Raw genomic sequence first — 19,506 nt, forward strand, 5'->3', positions numbered from 1 at the left:
CAACTGATTTCAATTTTTATAAGAGTTTGTAGCTGTTCAGCTTTGTTTACCACGTTAATGGTCTAAAAATTATCGGACAAAAATTTATCGGAAGATAATTAGTCCAATAATGGTTTTCAAAGTTATCTGAAAAGATAATCCGATAATGAAAACATTATCTTTGATCATTATCGGTTGTCGGATTATCGGAAGTGTGCTCATCACTGGTTACAGTAGTCATAGTTAGGGGGGAAAATATCAGTATATTCAAGCACAAATTCAGCGGCACTACCGCTACATGCTACTGTAACCTGTTTGCTGCTACGTTCAGTCCACTTTATCAGCTTCACACGATGATTCGTTTTGGCATTATATCAGTTCTAACATAAATTTGTTTTTATTTCCCTCAGCGTGTGTTTATGCTTACATGGTCAATGTACACAATCAAATAGCTGATAAGCTAATGCTAAATCCATGGTGAATAAGTCCTACATAAACAAAAAATGATTCAGAAATATGACAACAGCATGACAAGTACACTGAAGGGCCATTTCTGGATGAATTATCTACTACATAAACCCCCACCAACTCACTGATCCCCCTGCCATCCCGTTGATTTCAACCATCTCGCTGATCCCCCCCCGCCATCTCACTGACCCCCACCATTTCACTGACCCCCCCCCCGCCATCTTACTGGCCATCCACAACCCCATCATTTTGGTAATGCCTGCCATCTCCCTGATCCCTGGCCATCCTCTCCCCTCACAGACCATCTCACTGATGCCCCCCCACCACCAAGCTATCTTGCTGACACCCTGTTATTTCACTGACCGCCCTCTCCCCTCCATCGTACTGACCCCCACCCACCATCACACTGACCTCTGGCCACGTCAGTCAGGTTGCCAGATACCCAGATGTGATGAGTTAAATAAAAGCTATCCTCGCCTGGGATGTGGGTTGGATTTACATTTTGTAGGACACGCATCGGGTCAGTTGTGTGTTTGTATGACAATGTGCGACTGACCAGAGAGACCCTGCAGGTCTTTGAGGGTCACCAGATTGGAACAGACATGTTGCTGCCTATAGATGGATTCTGACAGCAAGAAATGCAGGTTGTGCAGGGGCATGGTGGATACCAGTGGGAGCATGCCGTCCTGATGTGGGATCTGAACTGAGATATGGATCCTAACAAGTGGCACCCAGAGCAAAGGAGACATTCACCACAAAACATGAAAATCCAAATCCCTGAAGCTGCGCACAGTATAAAAATGCAAAAGTCCATTTAAGAAACTTTAAAAACATCAACAAAACACAGTATTTTACAGTGGACAAAAGGTTAGGGCCCCTTCAGACATAGTGCAAAGTTTGGCCAACATGCACACAAAGCAGGAATTTTAAGCAAAATGTGTGGAATCTTAGCTGCCTCTAATGCCTCGTACACCTGTTGCTACAACAATTTGCGCACACTAGTGGCTGAAACACAGAGTGTGCACTGTGAGAACCCATTGCACCCTCTCACAGCAGGTGTTGGCCAAATTCCAGGTGACACACACGAGCATCTAACACTGCTCGCATGGCACTTAGACAATGTGTGGCCAGACGCACTCTTCACATGACAGCTGTGAAATTAGTCTAAGTGCCCCCACGAGTGCGACTTTGCAAACACACTGACACGTGGGGGTGTGTGCGTGGGGGTCTGATTGCTGTACTTATGTGGACATAATTAAAACACATATATCGCTGTGGTGACAAGCATAGCGAGCGAGCGCGTGTACAAAGCGGACATTGACAGGCCGACAGGTTGAAACAGACCGTCAGATTAGAACACACAGTGGGCGATCTGACCGTCACGTCACCCACGTGAGCTCTGTTTTCCGCATGACGTGGTGTCAGTGCTGTGGTGCACCATGCACAAGACACGTGTGTCGGGCAGAGCACTGGACGCACAGAACCAGTAGATGTGGACATGATCAGAGCACACTGCTTCTTATTCATGTCATTTCATGACTGTATGTCTGTGACCATGGGTCATCACCAGAGGAACAGACGGATCATATCTGTATTGCTCGCTTGATAAATGTGGTGTTTTTATATGGTGTGTAATTTAATTTATTTTTTTTTGTAATACTTCCATGTCCTTCCTGATATGAGGCAGATTCCTGCAGCTTTCAAAGAACAGCTACGTAGCTCAGTGGTAAAGTTGCTGACTGGTAATCAGCTTTTGGAAGGCTCTATTCCACATAAGCAGCGCGGTGTGGTGCACCTCGCACTGTTCCTGTTCGAAAGGCATTGTAGCATGCACAAGCTCTCACACCGGGATCGTGCACGCCTGCCCGTCGGTGCGATGTTTCACGGTGCGCAAATTCGAACTGTTTCGCGCTGTTTCGCTGTATTTGTGCAAACGTCGTCCAAACTTTGCACTACGTGTGAAGGGGCCTTTTGAAATGTATCTAATGCTACTGGTGGCTTTATAAACAAATAGAAATGATCTATATCATGTTAAAAATGCATCACTAGTCCAACTCAAAGCAATAAAATTAACTAAAAAGCCAACTTGGCCCCGCCCTAACCGGTTGGGGTGCTCCTTGTGCTTGACGTCCAGGTATTTGAGTGTGGCAATAAAGGACTGAGCCTGGAAGCCCCTAGCTGTTCCTGTGGTCACAGGGGTGTGACAGATTGAGCCCTCCGTGCCGATGGTGGCAATGTTGCTCCTCAGTGGCGTCCCAAGGTGGCCCGCCTTATCCCTGGCCTGCGCCACACAACGCACGTGGAAGCGACGGCTGAAATAAATACTGTCCAAGACCTGAGGGAGGTGGGAATGGAAGACGAATGAGTTAATGGTTCATGATTTTTTAAATCGCATTTTAGTTTCTGTTAAACTCAAATTTATCTGAACATAATAAGGCAAGCAAGTAATTATTTTTGTGGTTTTACACCTATTGTACATTATTAAATTTAATACTTTTATTGACATTTTATATTTTTGTAGCTCTTGTTGACCCCCCCCCCCCCAGTTTTAACTTAACTGACAGCAATCAGATTAGGTTTTTAGAGCTTGTCTGACATCCCAGTTGGCTGATAATTCAAATATCGGTATTGGCGTTAACTACTGATATCAAAACTTTTATTTTACTAAATAAACAGTGCAGAAAAACACTGCCTGTTGGAAATGGTGCATTATATAGTTTGTCCAGTAGAGGGCAATCCATGCAAATGCTGTCAAGCATAGCTGGGACCCCATCACCCCTTGGACACATTAACTACAAGAGGCAAAGGCAAAGTGACCAGCTGCCATTCATTTTAAATAAAAGTGGGTGTTTTACAATGACAAACGACATGTGGTCGCTATGCCACCAGGTAGGTGGAGCCATAATAGATGAGAAGTTTATTTTATGCAAACACTGAGTGATATGACACAATGACTAACATTCCGAGTGAAGGCAACATGACAACACTGGTCACATTGTTGTCATGTTGCTTTCAGTTGGATTGGCAGTCACTTTCTTATTTATAAGGAAGTTAATGTTTAAACTTTAAAACAACATGCCTCAATTACATTTCTTTACCATAAGGGTTTGATAATAAAATGTTTTGAATCATTGCCATTTTTAATGTATATATCAGCAGATATCAGCTGATAAATTTTTTTACTCCCTAATATTGGTACTTGGTCTTCCAAAATTCCATATCTTTCGCGCTCTAGTTTTTTGTATATCTTATTAATGACAGTGATTGAAGCTTTTGCTTGTATTTAAATTTAGTTTTTAAAGAGAATGCCTTGGAATGAGCTCTGTTTCCTTTATCTTATTTCAAAGGTTTGTTGTAGAATATGACAACAAAGAATATTAAAAGTAACACTTTCATGAGTGCATCCAATAACAAGTGTGTGAAAGCATCACAGAGGCATGATTTTAGTTTGTAGGATGATTCATCTGTTACAGACTTGGCATTAAGTTTGAAACCTGATTGGATCTGATTTGATTAAAAGTGTTGACTCACTCATCCCTAATGCTAAAATGCAAACACCAACACTGACAGCAGTTCAGGGTTTGAACGCACCATGTGGTTAACACTGGTATATGGGGTGGTATCCGTGACCGTTTCAAAGGGGGAACGGGCACCACTAGTGTCGGTGGGTGCTGCCACTTCCCAGGAGAAGTGAACCTGGGTCCGGTTGATGCCTGCTTCCTCGCAACGCTCCTTCATCACCGAATACTTGGGGTAGTGGGGGTTGCAGGGGGTGACACACACGAGGGGGTAACCTGGAGAGAGAGACTTCTTACTGCCTTCTTTGGTGACCTCCTGGACGTGATCGTAGTCAGACAGTGAGACCACCTGGAGAGAAGGAAGAGTTGTTTATTGCTATAACTTCATTCCACAGTGTCCCAGAGCAGCTCAGTGGGCAGTGATTATGAAAACATTTTATTATTTTTCCACAAAAAAATAAACTTTTGATATGCTACAGTGACACCTCTCCAAAAATGTGCCATATTTGAATCAGAAGGTCAGGGAGCATGCACAAGTGCTACGCATCACCACACTATGGAACTGCCTTGAGTTGTGGAAGGCAACCACTCAGTCAGATAACTGGTCCATCCCCACTTCTTGAAAGTAACCATCTATCTTCCTCAGTCAGGTGAGACGTTGTCATGTCCTTGGCCTTCTCCAGACACTGGAGTCCTCAACAATGGGGACCCCCCAGTGTTGTCAGGTCGACAACCGTGTGATATAACCGGGAGTCAAAATGCATAGAACACTGCCATCTACTGGCCCCCGGTTATATCACATGGTTGTCAACCTGAAACAACTTAACAGACTTTTCGGTTTTGCAAATGGCTTTTTTTTAACAAATGTTTTCATTACATATTTTACAAAAGCACATTTATTTGTAAACACCAACACACACATTACATTCACTTATGTTGGTTTTAACATAGAATGAATTAGTCAACCAATCAGTATGAGTGGAGGCTCATTTTACTCATAATCCCTTTGGGCATCTGTGTGTTAATGTTCAAATCTTAAGAATTAGTGCATTATTTTAAAATTAACAGGTATGTGTTATATTTTCATTTTGTACATTTTAAGACTTGACATTAATGTAGTTATTCTATCCGGATTAATTTGGTTTATATATCAAAACCATAAATTAAACCTGCTTTCCTTCCTTTTCCTTTTCAGTACGTCTGCCTCACGGCTGGACCATTGTATGCTGGCAAGGTAAATGACGCTTCCTTACAGCAATGGGCAGGGCACACAAAGACAGACACGCTGCCTCATTGGCTGTGTTTGAGTTTGTGATCGCCTTTGATTCTATCAGAAGCATTGGCAGTGTTTAAACTTAAAATTGGCTCGTTAGTAGCTGAGACTGTACAGGAGAGAATACTGAAAGTTATCGGTTAGCAGTTAGCTGTAGCTTCCGATAAATTTTTTGGTGGTTTATCGGTTTAGCATTATAAAAGATAACTTTTCAGTTAGCTGATTAATGGTCATAGAAGCTAACTTTTTGGTTAGCTGTGCCCACCACTGACTGTAAGTAACCATTTTTGCAATCACACTGAAATTCTATGGCTCTCATCAGTCTCATCAGATGAAGGTTCTCAGTCTTCCAGGTGTCTGGATATCCACATGCTTACTCTGTAGCAACAGCTGAAGATGTCACTTGGATGAGTGGCAAAGCTTGCTGAAGACCAACAAGAAGTCCAGTTCCTGTGCACACTATCTGCCATGAATGACACTGTGGTTAAATCTGGACCAACAATTTGAACATAAGCAGTTCTTACAATGGGTGGAGCTGGAAGGATAAGGCTGCCTGCAGCTTCTTGGTCCAGAATGGTCACTGTTGCCATAGTAAGCTCCCCAAGGACTGCCTCCACAGGGTCATCTGGGCCTAGGACCAATGAGAAGGACTCGTGCCACTCCCTGTCCTCATTGGACAGAATCTCTACCTTGAACAAGATGTGCTCCATCCCTACAGAGTGAAGCAGGGACAGGCGTTTGAGTCACAGTTAAAGGTTCTAATCCCAGGAAATCTCACAGTTTTCAGACATCACAGTAACTTTTTCTTAGGTCAGTGCCATGAGAGATTTCTGTGCTGACCAGGAGTAAATTTAAGGACTCGGCTCTTGGGGTTGTAGTCGATGCCAGATTGGGCGGAGCCATCTCGGGTGCTGCAGCGGATTTTAGAGGTCCGGTCCAGATCACCCCGTCGGATCACCTTAATGTTCAGCACCTCAATACCATCTGGACCTGGGGGTTCTCGGACCTGATATGATGCCTGCTCGAACTCGATGGTGGGAGCTGGAGAGATAGAAAGAGAACAGGTCACAGTGCTGCCCTCTGGTGGCAAATTACATGCAATTCAACATTCACACTGATCTGCACAGGACTGATGTGTTTACATCATACAAAACATCTTCAAAATGCCAACATTCACCAACTAATGTAGGAGGATGATCAGGAGTCTGATGTTCTGTCCCCGTCCAGAGGTACGTGTCCTTATGTTGCACTTTTAGGTAAACAAATGTTTGTTGAAAGCAACTGGACTTCTTGTTTTTGACTGTTTTCTTCATCATTGTGATTTAATTAACATTAAACAATTAGAAATAAGCAAGGAGGACTGACACAAGCACACAGCTGACGAATCAGCACAGGATATTTCTCAGCTGTAGCAGTGTTAGTATCATGAATTTACAAATTTTCTTGAGTGCACCCTCTCCCAGAATGAAGTAAAAATAGGGGAAGTTTAAGAGATATTTTCATCAGATAGTCCAGTGTACGGCAACAGCTAAAAGACAAGCAGATTAGAAAATAGACTGTAAACTGACCATAGGTGTAAAGGACAGTTCTCTCAAGGCTTTGTGGCTGTCTTGTGACAGTGGATAGACTGATGTTAGAATACTGGCCAATTCTGCTAACACTGAGCACCAGATGATCTGCTAATATTTATAGAAATTTAAGTCCCTTCAGGTTCTTCCTTGTTACACTTGGGGGCACCACATCAGATCTGAGGTGTATCTGCACGTTAATTTGGCACAAGTTTGCCGATGCAACCCTCCATTACATGAAGAATGGGCAGGGGTGGTACCGAAAAAGCAGGTGATGACAACTGTTGATTATCATCGTGACTTGTTACCAAAGCAGTATCCACAAAAGGATGAGTTTCTGAGGAACAAAGATGGGTAGGAAATCTACAGTTTGTGAAAAGATGCATGAGAAATTTTTTAAATGTTTAAAAGCAATTCTCCTCAAAGAAAGATTGAAATGCATAATCTGGAGGAATTTCAGTGTGTAAAGGGGAAGAGTGCATGCCTTCGATTAGTGATTCTCAATCGGGGTGCCGCGGCACCCTAGGGTGCCGTGATCGATCGTCAGGGGTGCCATGGGTAGGGCTGTCACAATTATTACAATATTCGTCAATCGCGATTATTTTTCATATTCGCGATTACCGTGAATTATTTATTTTATCCACAAAGCATAAAACGACTCCGAATCTGACGTCACTGTGCTGCAGCCTCGCTCTCGTCTTAAGGCGGGACAATAACAAGGAGGCTGAAGGCCGACTAAAACAGTGCCGTCTTCTTCAAAAGCCATCGAAAATGCGGAGCTGTCAGTGTGTGTGTCTGTGTCTGTGCCTGTGTGTGCGCGCGCGGAGTTAACAGGCTGCAGACTGCAAGGGAGGGGGGGTGGTTGAGGGAGATTCCTGAATGCAGGCGCGACACGTTCAGTGTGCAGCGAGCGCGGAGCAGAGAGAGGATTTTAACCCGAGTGCACATGTTAACAAAACAAAAACGTGAAGCTGCCTTTACTTCTCTCTGAATTTTCTCTAAAGGTGTGATTCTGCCGTTACCATCCTGTTCACACCATGTGCGCGTCGTATGCTGAATTTATGAGATCATGAGATGAAATAAACGGTCAGATATCTTTAAAAACATATTTAAAAAATGAGAATATATGAATGAACTGAGCCACAAAAAAAAAAAAAAAACAATGTTCAGACGCACAGATCACAAAAAGCAGGTGAGAACTCTGAACTTTAACAGCTGTTATTTTCCAAAGGTATTTATTTGTTCAATCTTGAGCTTAATGCAGTGTTTAAGCACAAAACGTGACTGATGAGGAGAGACAATTTCAGAAATGCAACAGAAACAACCACAATTCAGAAAAAGTTGGGACTGTATGTAAAATAAGATAAAAATAAAAATGTTGCACCATTTTGTTGTTGTTGTTCTCTTGCTTGCCTCTACTGATGGTTGGCTCTCACTGTGGTATTGTATCACTTCCTGTTCCGGAGCACAGCGGTGTTTTTCTGTATCTGTTAGCTGTTTAATCTGCGCAGTTAGATTGATCTAGTTATCTAGATTACGATTTGTTTCCCAGTGTAATCTTTACGTGCCTTAACTAAAGCACTCCTTCTGCTGAATCACCTCTAAATTATTTACACATTATTCACTTTGCGTGTTTTTAGGAATCCGCTAGGTTACCGTAGCTACTAGCTCTTAGCCGATTTAGCATGGCGGCTTCTCCTGTCTCTCCCGCACTTTTCTGCTCTGGGTGTGAAATGTTTAGTTATTCCTCGGCCTCCTTTAGCAGTAACGGTACTTGTAATAAGTGTAGCTTATTCGTAGCTTTGGAGGCCAGGCTGGGGGAATTGGAGACTCGGCTCCGCACCGTGGAAAATTCTACAGCTAGCCAGGCCCCTGTAGTCGGTGCGGACCAAGGTAGCTTAGCCGCCGTTAGTTCCCCCCTGGCAGATCTCGAGCAGCCGGGAAAGCAGGCTGACTGGGTGACTGTGAGGAGGAAGCGTAGCCCTAAACAGAAGCCCCGTGTACACCGCCAACCCGTTCACATCTCTAACCGTTTTTCCCCACTCGACGACACACCCGCCGAGGATCAAACTCTGGTTATTGGCGACTCTGTTTTGAGAAATGTGAAGTTAGCGACACCAGCAACCATAGTCAATTGTCTTTCGGGGGCCAGAGCAGGCGACATTGAAGGAAATTTGAAACTGCTGGCTAAGGCTAAGCGTAAATTTGGTAAGATTGTAATTCACGTCAGCAGTAATGACACCCGGTTACGCCAATCGGAGGTCACTAAAATTAACATTAAATCGGTGTGTAACTTTGCAAAAACAATGTCGGACTCTGTAGTTTTCTCTGGGCCCCTCCCCAATCGGACCGGGAGTGACATGTTTAGCCACATGTTCTCCTTGAATTGCTGGCTGTCTGAGTGGTGTCCAAAAAATGAGGTGGGCTTCATAGATAATTGGCAAAGCTTCTGGGGAAAACCTGGTCTTGTTAGGAGAGACGGCATCCATCCCACTTTGGATGGAGCAGCTCTCATTTCTAGAAATCTGGCCAATTTTCTTAAATCCTCCAAACCGTGACTATCCAGGGTTGGGACCAGGAAGCAGAGTTGTAGTCTTACACACCTCTCTGCAGCTTCTCTCCCCCTGCCATCCCCTCATTACCCCATCCCCGTAGAGACGGTGCCTGCTCCCAGACTACCAATAACCAGCAAAAATCTATTTAAGCATAAAAATTCAAAAAGAAAAATAATATAGCACCTTCAACTGCACCACAGACTAAAACAGTTAAATGTGGTCTATTAAACATTAGGTCTCTCTCTTCTAAGTCCCTGTTGGTAAATGATATAATAATTGATCAACATATTGATTTATTCTGCCTAACAGAAACCTGGTTACAGCAGGATGAATATGTTAGTTTAAATGAGTCAACACCCCCGAGTCACACTAACTGTCAGAATGCTCGTAGCACGGGCCGGGGCGGAGGATTAGCAGCAATCTTCCATTCCAGCTTATTAATTAATCAAAAACCCAGACAGAGCTTTAATTCATTTGAAAGCTTGTCTCTTAGTCTTGTCCATCCAAATTGGAAGTCCCAAAAACCAGTTTTATTTGTTATTATCTATCGTCCACCTGGTCGTTACTGTGAGTTTCTCTGTGAATTTTCAGACCTTTTGTCTGACTTAGTGCTTAGCTCAGATAAGATAATTATAGTGGGCGATTTTAACATCCACACAGATGCTGAGAATGACAGCCTCAACACTGCATTTAATCTATTATTAGACTCTATTGGCTTTGCTCAAAAAGTAAATGAGTCCACCCACCACTTTAATCATATCTTAGATCTTGTTCTGACTTATGGTATGGAAATAGAAGACTTAACAGTATTCCCTGAAAACTCCCTTCTGTCTGATCATTTCTTAATAACATTTACATTTACTCTGATGGACTACCCAGCAGTGGGGAATAAGTTTCATTACACTAGAAGTCTTTCAGAAAGCGCTGTAACTAGGTTTAAGGATATGATTCTTTCTTTATGTTCTCTAATGCCATATACCAACACAGTGCAGAGTAGCTACCTAAACTCTGTAAGGGAGATAGAGTATCTCGTCAATAGTTTTACATCCTCATTGAAGACAACTTTGGATGCTGTAGCTCCTCTGAAAAAGAGAGCTTTAAATCAGAAGTGTCTGACTCCGTGGTATAACTCACAAACTCGTAGCTTAAAGCAGATAACCCGTAAGTTGGAAAGGAAATGGCGTCTCACTAATTTAGAAGATCTTCACTTAGCCTGGAAAAAGAGTCTGTTGCTCTATAAAAAAGCCCTCCGTAAAGCTAGGACATCTTTCTACTCATCACTAATTGAAGAAAATAAGAACAACCCCAGGTTTCTTTTCAGCACTGTAGCCAGGCTGACAAAGAGTCAGAGCTCTATTGAGCTGAGTATTCCATTAACTTTAACTAGTAATGACTTCATGACTTTCTTTGCTAACAAAATTTTAACTATTAGAGAAAAAATTACTCATAACCATCCCAAAGACGTATCGTTATCTTTGGCTGCTTTCAGTGATGCCGGTATTTGGTTAGACTCTTTCTCTCCGATTGTTCTGTCTGAGTTATTTTCATTAGTTACTTCATCCAAACCATCAACATGTTTATTAGACCCCATTCCTACCAGGCTGCTCAAGGAAGCCCTACCATTATTTAATGCTTCGATCTTAAATATGATCAATCTATCTTTGTTAGTTGGCTATGTACCACAGGCTTTTAAGGTGGCAGTAATTAAACCATTACTTAAAAAGCCATCACTTGACCCAGCTATCTTAGCTAATTATTGGCCAATCTCCAACCTTCCTTTTCTCTCAAAAATTCTTGAAAGGGTAGTTGTAAAACAGCTAACTGATCATCTGCAGAGGAATGGTCTATTTGAAGAGTTTCAGTCAAGTTTTAGAATTCATCATAGTACAGAAACTGTTATGTGTCGGACGCAGCTCGGAGAACCGACCAGCGTTTGAAGGACCCAGTATGAAATAAGCAGAGCACGGTACAAAGGCTAACTGAATTTAATACATAACAGTGATACAAAAAACAACAAAAGAAAGTGCGGTCTGGCGTGGTGCGCTCCCAGCAGCGCTAACGGTCCGGAGCCAGAAGCTGTTCGGACCCAAGGACCCCGCCGACACCCCCCAGGTGGCCGCAACAAACCGAGTCTGTGAAAGAAGGAACCATTATGTGAGTCCACACTCTACACACAGAGAGAACACTTAAAGGTGTACAAACAGCAAACACTTCCTGGCTTGATTACTAATCAGCTTCCCAACCTGCAGGCATGGAACATCCAGTTCACAAAACTCCACTGCAGTGGAAGCCGATACATGACTAACATACAGCTCAATATAATAAAGGTGTGAGGGACACCACATTTACTGACTGTATAAATGTTAGTCACAAAATCTAACGTACCTCAGGAAGTGTGCTGACGAGCGTGAGACCTCACCCCCTGCTCTTTCACAGACCGTGCATCAAACCCTGGACGTTCGCTGCATCCACTGATTATGAGATGGCTCCCGAGACGACGATCTCACCCGTCTGGTCACAAGGTCGAGTCTCTGGCAAATACACACTGTATACTCCAGTCTTAAATGCCACCATGTTCCAATCCATATAGATGCACCTCAGCTGTGAGTCCTGACGAGCCGCAGGTGATCAGGGTGAGGTCCTGATAACCTCAGCAACACAGCCACTCAGTCCCAAATGCAAGCCACCTGGAAGAAAAAACAAAAGACAGAAACAAAAAGGCAGCCAGGCCCCCCAGCCATACAACAGAAACAGCATTAGTGAAGGTTACAAATGATCTTCTTATGGCCTCGGACAGTGGACTCATCTCTGTGCTTGTTCTGTTAGACCTCAGTGCTGCTTTTGATACTGTTGACCATAAAATTTTATTACAGAGATTAGAGCATGCCATAGGTATTAAAGGCACTGCGCTACGGTGGTTTGAATCATATTTGTCTAATAGATTACAATTTGTTCATGTAAATGGGGAATCTTCTTCACAGACTAAAGTTAATTATGGAGTTCCACAAGGTTCTGTGCTAGGACCAATTTTATTCACTTTATACATGCTTCCTTTAGGCAGTATTATTAGACGGTATTGCTTAAATTTTCATTGTTACGCAGATGATACCCAGCTTTATCTATCCATGAAGCCAGAGGACACACACCAATTAGCTAAACTGCAGGATTGTCTTACAGACATAAAGACATGGATGACCTCTAATTTCCTGCTTTTAAACTCAGATAAAACTGAAGTTATTGTACTTGGCCCCACAAATCTTAGAAACATGGTGTCTAACCAGATCCTTACTCTGGATGGCATTACCCTGACCTCTAGTAATACTGTGAGAAATCTTGGAGTCATTTTTGATCAGGATATGTCATTCAAAGCGCATATTAAACAAATCTGTAGGACTGCTTTTTTGCATTTACGCAATATCTCTAAAATCAGAAAGGTCTTGTCTCAGAGTGATGCTGAAAAACTAATTCATGCATTTATTTCCTCTAGGCTGGACTATTGTAATTCATTATTATCAGGTTGTCCTAAAAGTTCCCTAAAAAGCCTTCAGTTAATTCAAAATGCTGCAGCTAGAGTACTGATGGGGACTAGAAGGAGAGAGCATATCTCACCCATATTGGCCTCTCTTCATTGGCTTCCTGTTAATTCTAGAATAGAATTTAAAATTCTTCTTCTTACTTATAAGGTTTTGAATAATCAGGTCCCATCTTATCTTAGGGACCTCGTAGTACCATATCACCCCAATAGAGCGCTTTGCTCTCAGACTGCAGGCTTACTTGTAGTTCCTAGGGTTTGTAAGAGTAGAATGGGAGGCAGAGCCTTCAGCTTTCAGGCTCCTCTCCTGTGGAACCAGCTCCCAATTCAGATCAGGGAGACAGACACCCTCTCTACTTTTAAGATTAGGCTTAAAACTTTCCTTTTTGCTAAAGCTTATAGTTAGGGCTGGATCAGGTGACCCTGAACCATCCCTTAGTTATGCTGCTATAGACGTAGACTGCTGGGGGGTTCCCATGATGCACTGTTTCTTTCTCTTTTTGCTCTTTATGCACCACTCTGCATTTAATCATTAGTGATCGATCTCTGCTCCCCTCCACAGCATGTCTTTTTCCTGGTTCTCTCCCTCAGCCCCAACCAGTCCCAGCAGAAGACTGCCCCTCCCTGAGCCTGGTTCTGCTGGAGGTTTCTTCCTGTTAAAAGGGAGTTTTTCCTTCCCACTGTAGCCAAGTGCTTGCTCACAGGGGGTCGTTTTGACCGTTGGGGTTTTACATAATTATTTTATGGCCTTGCCTTACAATATAAAGCGCCTTGGGGCAACTGTTTGTTGTGATTTGGCGCTATATAAAAAAAAAATTGATTGATTGATTGATTATCAGCAACAAGTCCAAAAGTCAGGGTCTGTCATGTATGGAGATTGTGTCAGTACCTTCGCAGAGGTAATTTACACTTCTGTGATGGCAGCATTAATGCAGAAAAGTACATTGAGATTTCAGAGCAATATATACTGCCTTCAAGACAACATTTTTTCCAGGGATGTCCATACATTGTTCAACAAGACAATTCAAAACCATATTCTGCACACATTACAAAGGCATGGCTGCAGAGGAAGAGGGTACGGATACTGGACTGACCTTCCTACAGTCCTGACCTGTCCCCAACAGTGAATGCATGGAGGATTTTGAAATGAAAAATGCAACAACAATAACCCTTGACTACTGCACAAGTTCAGACGTGCTTGCAGGAAGAATGAGACAAAATAATACCTGAAACTCTTCATCGCTTAGTATCCTCAATGCTAAAAAGTCTGTTAAGTGTTGCGAGAAGGAATGACAACATTAAAAAGCGGTAAATGTTTTGGCAGCCCAACCTTTTTTGGAAGGCCTGAAATATAGGAACGGATGAATATACAAAAAAAAAAAAAGAAAGAAATGAAGTTGACCAGAAAAAAAGAAATATCTTGAGTTCTTACTGTCTCAATGAAACAGAATCCAAAGTAAATATAATAAAAAAATGTAAATGTCAATCACTGTTTTTTTTTTTTGTTTTTGTATTTCCACACTGTCCCAACTTTTTTTCTGATCTGGGGTTATATAATGAAGAAATAGAAACTGCACTAAATGCAGTTGCAGTTTTTAATCACTCAGAAGTGACTTGTTTGCAGGAAAAATTTATATATAAAAAAGATATGAGAGACAGAATCAACATCGTGAGCTGATAATTCTGGGTTGAGGCTTTTTTGAAAAATGAAAATTCCCCATCACACAATTTTTGTGTCGCGACTGGCGAAGCACTGGAGACAAAACCTGGGAGCTAAATGAGCTGAATGACATTTCAGCAGAGCTGCACCTCATCACAACTTGACACCTGCTTACCGTCTTCATCGTTGGTGATGGTGATGGTGATGATGTCATTAGCACCCACCATGGCGCCGCTCCAGTGGTCACCCAGTGGTGTCCCAAGATGCACCTGGAACTCCTCCTCTGGCTCAAAAACAGAGTCGTCATTAACGTGAACCGTGCAGTTCTTCACCTGAAACACAAGCAGACAAAATAAAAAACAAACAAAAACCCTATGTGGCATGGGAAAACAAATTTAAAAATGACTTATTTTAATTTAATTTTGATTTGGAACACAATAATTATATTTAGCAAAGCACAATGAAATATTGCTGTTTTTTTTTGGGGGGGGGGGGGTGAGCAAGAAATTAAGTGACAAAAATCTTCTTTAAATAAATAAATAAATGCAAATAATAAATAAAATGTAAAGGGAAGCACTGGAAGTATCAAATAAACTGCAGAGTATCTGCATAGAGCAAGTCATAACATTACTTGTACCATCATAACTGGATTCCCGGACTCCATTATAATATTATAACTGGATAAAAAAACAACAAAACAAAACAAACAACAGCAAAAATAAACAAAAAACAAACATATGTATGTTATACTTGTTACTGAAATGAACTTTTTTAAAGAGCGGAGTGAATGTGAATTCCTGGACATGACATATATATTCAAAAAATTCTAGTCATGTGATGTCTATCTGGAGCAGGGGTGGGCAATTATTTTTTGCCAAAGGCCAACTGAGAAACAGAAAATATTGTGGTGGGCCGGTGTTCTGTCGAGATGTGTGGTCTTGTCGCATAAATCGACAGTTCCGTGTCCTGACAATATTGTGCTGTAAATACAGCATGCATGCAAATTTTAACTTTTCAATTTGAAAAGAAACTTATTGCTGTTGCATTTTCATCCCTCAAACACTCTGTCGGGGAGTTCAATGCAGTAAAGAGACGCATGTCAACGCGACGGGGCAAGGTGTGAAATTCTGGGAAGAGAGAACTGCGCATGTGCTATTAATGTAGTTCTACGGTATAGTTTCCAGAAGTGACTCTCAAACAAAACCGTTTGAGATCCTGTCCAACGTTAGGAACCAAATTCTACCTTTTCCCCTTTGAAGAAGGTGATGCGCGAGTCGTCCGTGTTTGTTCTCTCTTCAAAGTCGTCCATCACCATAGCTGACATGGTCCGAGTGAAACACCGCACAGATGACTTGAAGGAGAGGTCGCCTGTACGAATGATGGGGATGTGGAGGACACCATCTTTCTCCTTCACATTATAGGAAATTTTCTCAAACTGCATGCTGGGAACTGAGAGAGAAGATGACAAAGGTCTAGGAAACCTGACTCTAAACACCGGTCAATGTGATGAAGGATCTAACTGATCTCCAGCTTACGTACTGTCCTGGAAGGTGTCGGTGATGACCACGGTGGCTTGATAGGGCTCCTGGAGGACAGCACCCTGAGGAGAACTGAGGAAGACCACAAAGGACTCAGATCCTTCGATAGATGGGTTCTGGATGTCATCCATGATGGTCAAACTGCATGTCTGGAAGAAGAGAGCTCAGAGTCAGCAATTTAACTGATCTGTTACTGTAAGCAACAGGTTCAATGCCGTGTCCCACAGCAGCCTTTGCAAGGTTCTCGAAATGGAGCAATATCTCCACCTGGTGGAAATATTGGTTGAGTTAAAAGGGATAATAAATGGAATTATATCAACATTAAATCACACACCAGATTTTACTCATATCCATAATTTAGATCCATATGTATTTGGATTAATTTATGTTGCAGAGGCTGGGACACTAGGTTTTGAGATCTTTCCCTAATGAGTTGATTAATCAGTTATGAAAATGGTTGAGTTGTTATTTTATGTGAGTTAATCAGTTTTGCTTTAGTTGTGCATTTGTTGTGGATTGTTGTAATAAACATGATTAGGTACTCGATAAATATGAACTATTGTCTTGTTGGCACTAAACTGAGTGTATTTAACATTTGTCAGCTTCTTAGCTGTAATGCACTTGGTCTCCACTAGGGACAAAAAAGTTTGGCAGTGTATTGGAGGTGTAGTTACACAAATAGAGTTAAACCAACTGGTCTGGGACTCTTGAACCATGGGTCATACATAAGCGTCACAGAAATATAATATTATTTTAATGAATACAAGTATTCAGAACTTAATACTGAAAATGTTATTCATTAATATTATTTGGGACAGTATAAATAAGGAGAATCTGACTTGAAGGAGCATAATCAAGAAACAAAGGAGTCTTCTATTACTTCTACTTGTAAAGTTACTGTAGAACGAAGGAAAAGTTGCACATTGATAATTTTGGACAAATGAAAATAGATGAAAAGTTTGATTTTTGACAAAAAAAAAAGTTTGCTGTCAAAAAAAAAAAATCATCGTTTACAATTAGTGATTCAAAGGTGTAATAGAACAAATGTGGTTAACCTGTGTTTTGATCGTTTCATCAGATTAGTCTACGTGGTTGTTGAGGAGGATTGGTCAGATTAAACCTTGCCCTTTGTAACATTTTATGTTGTGATTTGGTGGTACATAAATAAACTGAATTGTATTGAAATGAGACGACAACAACAAAATAAAGTCAGTTCAATAGTAAACAACTGAGGGTGAAATGTAATAAAATTTGACTTTATGTAACTTGAACAAGATGAAACTAAGCAAAAAATTAAGCAAGAAACGTAACAGTAGTGAGGAAAAACTCGCTTGAACATTTTTGAGGAAGAAATATCAAGCAGACCAGACTCAGAGGGGTGACCAATTGCTTTTCATGTAAACAATAACAGAGAGACCAAATAAACAAAATACAACAAAGAACTGTCCAACATAAAAAAAGAGAGCTGATGGAACTAAGTACCCAGATATCAAAAAGTCCAATGGGCATCGTGACCCTGAGTCCATGACGACTCACAAAGACCATTGCCCTGTGATTTCGGTCCAGACGCCACATGCTTTGACAGTGAACTGCTAGATGGACACGGCAGTGACCATCTTCCAACATACAGAAATCAACAATGAAGATCCCAAAGTATCTTAAACTGTAGCCCTCAATACCAAAAATCAATCAACCTGAATGATGAACGAACAACTCACAGTCTCAGTATGTTGCAGTGTGTAACCTCTCACCTCCTCAGTTTTACCAGGTTTGAACTCCACCTTCTTGGAACTGGGGATGTAGTCGATACCTGGGCTAGCCGACGGCGGGTCTGAAGGTTGAGTGGCACACCAGACAGAGGTCAAAGAGGACAGATCGCTGCCATGCCGCAGAACAGGGATTTCAATTGTGCCTGGAGAATATTTTTAATCAGTTTTGATCACTGGTCAAATTTCAGGATTCTTGTATTGTAAAAAGATATGATATCTTGCAGAAGCACAAAGTTGTGTTAACAAATGAAAGAGAGGGTGAAACTTGGTGTGTGTGTTTCTTGTGGGTGCTCTCATTAGTATTTGGGGTCTCCACAGTGGATCAGTCAGGATCAACATGATTTGGCACACGATTTAAAAACATTTGTGACACAACTCCAGACGAACAAGGTATTCATATTTATAAATAACTTTTTTTAGACTTAATATTCTTGTTACTGTGTTTTCCAGATTATAAGTTTTTAAAAAAAATACTAGTTTGTGAGGTACTGCGACTTACTTAGTCACTCAAAGTGACTTATATATGAAAAAAACACTGCACTATCATCTGTGGACACAAGATGGCACTGTCTACACACATGACAAGTTGCTCCAGTATACTAAATGAGGTAGCGTAAGCCACACTGTGGAGCAAAAGAAGAAGTTCTGAATGAGAAAAAATGTTCTTTGTCTTAGCCAATGACTAAATTTAACAAATCATGTTCCCAGACTGAATGGGCAAGCTCTGGAATGGTGGCGTAATGGTTTGCATGTTGGACGGGGATGCCAGCGATCTGGGTTTGCTTCCCAATTGCAGCCACGCTCCCAACTGGCACTCTCAACAACAGTGCTGGGGAGGAGTGAGAGAGATGTGCCGTGGGCCCTTCTGGAAACAAGATTTGAACTTTTGTTGGCTACCCACGCTAAATATGATCCTCTTCTTCTTCTTTTTCTGGAATAATGTGAGGAAATATAACTTTTATACTACTTGGCCTAACACTTGTTTGGACTGTGCTGGACAACAAGAACAGCAATGGGAAGTTAGCTAAGCTAAGAAAAGTGCATTATCTTTTTTTTTTACATTATAAATAAATAATAGGCCAAGTTTTCAAATGTTAATTACTTTGCATGTTTACAGGTAATTTCTGCCTAGTGCGTTAACATTATGGCAGGGGTGGTGGCCAAGTGGTTAAACATGTTTCTAGAGTGGAAGGTTCCCAGTTCAAGGCCACCCCTGCTCATTCTCCATGCAATGTAGAGTTGCTTGAGGAAGTGCAACTGGCATAAAACTTGTGCCAAATCAGCATGCAGATTCTCGTCGGACCTGCTGTGGTGACCTTGACTGAAAGGAGAAGCCAAAGGGACTTTCTTTCAGAATAACATTAATTAGTTTTTCAGCTCGCTAACACAGTGTTTGTGTTATAAACATATAATGCACAGTTTTCAAAAATGTAATTACACTGCACATTTACCTCAGCTATGGTCATCTGTTTAGTGGCTTCTGCTCGCTAATGTTATGTTTGCATTCTAAATAAATCACACACCAGTTAAGTAAATGTTGCTTCTTGTTGCACTAAGTGGTATCACTGTATGTTTTTTTCCACTTCATGCTGCTTTTTTGGGCAGATGTAACAAATATTCCAGAGCAACTTGGAGTCCAGGAGTAT

General features: G+C 41.6%; 1 protein-coding gene across 1 annotated transcript in view; it reads right to left on the bottom strand.

The window, feature by feature from the left end:
• The window catches only part of fras1 (Fraser extracellular matrix complex subunit 1), a 786,018-nt gene that overhangs the window by 13,935 nt on the left and 752,577 nt on the right, over window positions 1-19,506 (bottom strand). Inside the window, exons 56-64 of the mRNA XM_034171199.1 lie at window positions 17,843-18,003; window positions 16,093-16,240; window positions 15,797-16,002; window positions 14,729-14,885; window positions 6,079-6,279; window positions 5,763-5,950; window positions 4,039-4,314; window positions 2,550-2,782; window positions 1,004-1,164 (exon numbers count right to left, since the gene is read on the bottom strand). Of these exons, the coding sequence (XP_034027090.1) occupies window positions 1,004-1,164; window positions 2,550-2,782; window positions 4,039-4,314; window positions 5,763-5,950; window positions 6,079-6,279; window positions 14,729-14,885; window positions 15,797-16,002; window positions 16,093-16,240; window positions 17,843-18,003 (1,731 nt within the window). The remainder of the gene's footprint in view (window positions 1-1,003; window positions 1,165-2,549; window positions 2,783-4,038; window positions 4,315-5,762; window positions 5,951-6,078; window positions 6,280-14,728; window positions 14,886-15,796; window positions 16,003-16,092; window positions 16,241-17,842; window positions 18,004-19,506) is intronic.

Source organism: Thalassophryne amazonica, chromosome 5 (assembly GCF_902500255.1).
Source record: "Thalassophryne amazonica chromosome 5, fThaAma1.1, whole genome shotgun sequence".
NCBI lineage: Eukaryota > Metazoa > Chordata > Actinopteri > Batrachoidiformes > Batrachoididae > Thalassophryne > Thalassophryne amazonica.